This window comes from Magallana gigas, chromosome 6 (genome assembly GCF_963853765.1).
Source record: "Magallana gigas chromosome 6, xbMagGiga1.1, whole genome shotgun sequence".
NCBI classification, from domain to species: Eukaryota; Metazoa; Mollusca; class Bivalvia; order Ostreida; family Ostreidae; genus Magallana; species Magallana gigas.
This window is the reverse complement of record NC_088858.1, coordinates 37,632,083-37,637,301: the sequence shown is the minus strand read 5'-3', so window position 1 is coordinate 37,637,301 and position 5,219 is coordinate 37,632,083. Positions and strand designations below refer to the sequence as shown.

The following is a 5,219-nucleotide window of genomic DNA, read 5'->3' as shown; positions in this document are numbered from 1 at the left end:
CTAGAGAGAGCAAAAATTCCGCGAAAAGTTATCCTCTTGGTTTATCCAATGCTTTCGGATCTCCTCAGTGATTACATGGAGAGTTTGCATCAACTTCCGTTGCTTTCGATAAGTTTGGCGAGTATCTAGTACATTTTGGAACGATGTGTTTATTATGCAGCGTACAGATGTAGTCAGACGATAGGAATAAGTCATTTTAACATTTTCCAACCTAGATCTCGTCAGAAATCGCTGGAGAAACGGAAGAACTTGTTTAAAACATAGCTTGAAACGAGGACCCCCTATAAATCCAAGATGGCGAGTGTCGTCCCTTTACTTTTTTTAATGTACATTGAATACACTTTTTTAACATGACTGAAACGGGGGATTTCAGTGAATTTATTTATTGCAATACACAGAAATACACATAAGATTACCAATTTTAATCATTTTTTTCTTGGGGAACAAATAATTAGGAAATTCACTATCCAACAACCAAGCCCCTGTGATCAGTGGCGTCTCTGTTTCGCCAGGGACGTATATACAAGGTCTGAATGCCTAATTGTTTCATTATTGCTATGAACATATAGCATGAATATACCATGTACATACAAAAAAAGAAAAGAAGTTTAATAAAGATATTTATATATTATAGCTTAACCCAACCCCCTCCCCGATCCCTTTTTTCCAGCATTCTAATTTACCGGATACCTCTGGTTGACACGTGTTGGCTTTTCTTTTTACATAGGTATCGTATTTGGTATCAGGAGAAAACGTACCCAAGAGAAAACGTACCCAGGAGAAAACGTACCCAATCTCTAGGGTACGTTTTCTCTTGGAGAAAACGTACCCGGGTACGTTTTCTCCAAGAGAAAACGTACCCTATGAAAATCATAATTATACTACTTAATAGTTTTTAATACTTTTAAATACTATTTGCTTAATAAATATACAGAAATGTAAGAGTTTTATAGATATATGAATTTAATACTTTATAATTTTAAAGGGGATGGACATATTAAATAACTTTCAAATGCTACTTTTAATGCATTCTATGAATAATATCTTTATAATAATTGTAGCAACTTTTATTTTAGGACGAAATAATTACCTGTCATAAAGTGTTATCAGTCTACTTCTTCTAATTATCCATTTATCGGTAGCCTTACCAGTTTGAGTTTCTCTATGCGAGATCCCCTGATTTTAATTATAATGATAATTAATTAAATACATGAGTAGTTAATTTATTATTATGTAATATTATGTATTGCTTCCCCGCGCAGGAGGTAGAAATATTCACTTTCCACACATTATACATGTCAGTGGCGTCGGAAGCAAATTGACTGTTCAATGTTACATCTCGTAGTAGTTTCCATATATATGAATCAAACAAATATTTTTAAGCAACAATAAAAACCTATTATTTAACGGTTTCGTTTATGGTGTATTATTTGTCGACTAATTAAACTGCTCAGGCCACGTTCGTGTATGTGTATGTTACAAAATATTGTCTTAATAATTTAAGTACTTGATTAAAAAAATTAATTTTGGATTCTTTTTTTTTTATTGCCTACCCGCGCAGGAGGTAGAAATATTCACTTTCCACATATTATACATGTCAGTGGCGTCGGAAGCAAATTGACTGTTCAATGTTACATGCATTTAAGAACAACAACAACAAATGATACAAATGTTCATTGTATATTTTATTTTGTTTCATTTAAGAATATTTATGAAAACCATTATTTATTATTTTCATAGGGTACGTTTTCTCTTGGAGAAAACGTACCCGGGTACGTTTTCTCCTGGAGAAAACGTACCCTATAAATTGGGTACGTTTTCTCCTGGGTACGTTTTCTCCTGGGTACGTTTTCTCCAGCATTCTCGTATTTTCCTGTTTGTGTTTTCAATGTGAACTGTGACTTACTGTCTCTCTAGTTTCATACGACTTTTACCTTCAAATCGTCAAGCAGTCAAATGTAAACCACACTGATTAGTTGAAGTTTTTTGTTGTTGAAAATGTCGGAGGTTGCGTCCGTTGTCCATGAAGGAGAGAAAAACACAAAGGTTTGTTATTCCAGAGACATGTCTCTTACAACACTGCGGTTACGTAAATAGACATTTTATGAAATGTTTTCTGTATAGTGTAGTAATGTTATTTATGATAAAGCTTTTGGGACGAGCGCAGCATAAGCCAATAACATGATCACATATTCACTATCAGATTCGTTGTAAACAGGCAAAGGAGAGCCCTTCACGCTAACTGCAGTACTGCTCTTTTGCAGGGCAAAATTACACCAGTGACATAACTTCAATTATTTCATTTACGTCATTTAATTATTTACTTACTAAAACTTCAGACAGTATAAAAATTTGCCTTGCAAAAGAGCAGTACTCCAGTTATCATGAAAGAGTCAGTTGGATCAGCTTTTCTATTAATTCATTATGCTTTCGGTCACATGCTCAGGCTAGCCATTGTGGCATCATGTTAGTAGAGCAGATATCACCCAACAATTTTCTTCGAAGTAACAATGTTCCCAACAATAGTTGGTATGGATCTGTCAACAGAAAAGGGAGCAATAGTTTGAATTTTCTCTTCACCCATGTGTTGTCGTTAGAGTTTGCAGTGCTTGCCGGCATCTCTACCGGCAAGCTGCACTCAGTATATCATATGCATGTCTTGGTCAGTTGGTACTAAGAGGATGAACTCATATTGCTTGTATTAGTAATATTTGTTACTGCCAAGCAGCATTAAGTGAATATCATTAATCAAAATACTAATTGAGAAGTTTTGGTGATTTTTTTCAGAGAAAAAGAGTGGTCATCTTTGGAATTGATGCCAACACGATTCCCTATATGAGAGTTTCTTTACGAAATTCCTTAATAGCATTGTTTTCGTCATCAATGGGATATTTTCTTTATACAAGTAAGATAGATAAATAAGTCAAATTACAAATGTTTTTACTATTAACTATACATTTAAAATACCAGTAATAACAGTATGTCCTAAGGCTAACTTTTAAAAGTTGTTTGCTCTTTCACAACTATTAAATGAAAAAGTATACAAGTCCAAATTTTTGTTAACAATTTAAGGTAAGGTTTGCCGCTTGCATTTTTAAGAAGTTATACCAAAGTTACAAACCATTTTGTTCACTTTACTAAAGTCTTCTTTCTCGTGAAATTGAAATGATTTTGCCCGTCCCGTTTCATAACTACAAGAGGTCAAAGTTCATGATTTCCAATTTTCATGTTGATGAAATGTAAACAATTCCGTAAAATATGTATATTTTATATGTCACTATTATGGGGGTTATTTATACTTAAAATGTTCAAAAATAATGTCACTATTTATATCATGATTCACTTTTATTAATTTCTGATGAACTATCTAAAAACAGAATAAAATGCAACAAAAATCTTAAATTTGGACTACTATTATGTAAACGAAAACTTCTTATTTGAAACCTTTTCAAGTCCACCGATTTCAGGAAAAACGTATTGTAAAATTTGTTTAATCTGATGGTTCTAAAACACTATTCAAAACCATATGATGCGGACTTTGTTTTTGTAGAAATTGATATAACGCTTGTGTCCTGGGTTTTTTTTCATTGAAACTGCAAATCCCCGCAAAATAAAAAAAAACCTGAAATCAATTATGACATCATATAAATTTTGATGTCATAGCTAAAATAAAGGGTAGATGGTGTTACATCATGATGAAAATGTGTGAGTTATCTCCCTGTAACCACAAACCTAACCTTAAGTGGTTATTTGCTGTGTTTTTGAATTTTTGTGTTTGAACTTAGCAGAATTTTTTTTTCTTCTCAGGTAACTTGCGAAAAGGAGTATTAGTTGGAAGCATTTCATTTGTGGGCACTTACTTTGGAACGTCGTAAGTCTATCATTAGAATAGATGTTTGAATAAAATCATAACATAGTATCAAACCAACATAAGTACTTAATATGTATTGGAGCAGCCTTACAAAAAAGTTCCGTCTTTTGCATTTAGTTTTTTCCTAGTCACATTGTACATGTTGTAAAATGCTTATTTTTCACATAAAAGATATACCATATAAAGTGGTAATTATCAATGGTACTTCAGTGCCAAAATGAGAATTAATGTAATAGTATTTATTTTCACATAATTCTACAATTGCTTCTGCTAGAAAATGCATACAAAACATGCATCCACACTACTCACCATATTTTGTTCAAAGTTATCAGTTAATTTTTTTTCATTTGCAGATTATATTTGGGTTACAGAGATTATGATCGTTACAGGAAATATGTTCAAAAAATCAAAAATAATGAAGTGTTATATACAGAAGGATCAATTCAGCTGGATGATTCAGACTAACTTTGACATGTAATTCTATTTTAAAACCTTGTTTTTTAATGATGACTATGGATAAAGTGATTTGAAAGTTTGGATGCAGACAACTATAAGGTGTGATGGATTTATTATCATACCAAGTGCACTGGATTATGATTTATATACAGTGAATTAAGACGGTTTATGTATGCATGTATATTCATTGTACATTGTGTGTGAAGAAAAATAAACTTCTTGTATTAAGAAAACTTAAGCTATTTTTTTTCTCTTTTTTCCCCATTACACCTGAGTAAAGTTAATTTTAAATACCCTAATATATTTCTGAAATAGTTTCATCAATAAGATTATAATAATTTTCAGTAACATATGGTACCAAAGAAATTTATATATTTATTGGTAAGTCTTCTATAGCATACTGAAATGGTATGAACCAGTTTTATTCACTGGATATCTACCTGTAATCAAAAGCAATTTGTCTGAACTTCATATAAAATTTATTAAATGTAAAACATCTACACATACAGCTCAGCCATATTAAAATGCATTTTATTTGAATCGGTTATCGAAAAACTCAGCAAGAGGACAAATATATTGCATAATAAATACAAAATGAGTTGTTGACAAAAATAAATGTCTCCATCACATTAGATTATGGTGGTGTGCACTATTCAAAAAACTAATTACAATAACAAAGCTTAAGCCCTCTGTATCAGGCTAAGTAAAAAAAACTATTGTGCATAAGTTGAAGGATTCTGTCAAAATATTTCTCATTAAGATTTCCCAGAAAGTATACAAATAGATGCTTGATGGTGTGAACCATAAGAGAGACTTTGACTAGATATTGGTGGTCTGTCAAAATGTACCTGGTAAATAAGGTAACATAAATTGTTGGCACAAATTCATTGAT

General features: G+C 31.9%; 1 protein-coding gene across 1 annotated transcript; it reads left to right on the top strand.

Moving 5' to 3' along the window:
• The first annotated feature begins 1,866 nt into the window (after nt 1-1,866).
• Nucleotides 1,867-4,565, top strand: LOC105320842 (uncharacterized). The gene is made up of 4 exons (XM_011418955.4): nt 1,867-2,046; nt 2,788-2,905; nt 3,808-3,871; nt 4,225-4,565. The coding sequence occupies exons 1-4, from the start codon at nt 1,999-2,001 to the stop codon at nt 4,334-4,336; spliced, it is 342 nt and encodes a 113-aa protein (XP_011417257.1). The 5' UTR covers nt 1,867-1,998; the 3' UTR covers nt 4,337-4,565.
• The last annotated feature ends 654 nt before the right edge of the window (nt 4,566-5,219 follow it).

What these genes read in the sequence shown, in the direction of transcription:
- LOC105320842 (XM_011418955.4), top strand. Translation starts at nt 1,999, where the DNA reads ATGTCGGAGGTTGCGTCCGTTGTCCATGAAGGAGAGAAAAACACAAAG. An exon ending in AAGGAGAGAAAAACACAAAG is followed by an intron (nt 2,047 to 2,787) that starts GTTTGTTATTCC and finishes GATTTTTTTCAG; the next exon opens with AGAAAAAGAGTGGTCATCTT. An exon ending in GGGATATTTTCTTTATACAA is followed by an intron (nt 2,906 to 3,807) that starts GTAAGATAGATA and finishes TTTTCTTCTCAG; the next exon opens with GTAACTTGCGAAAAGGAGTA.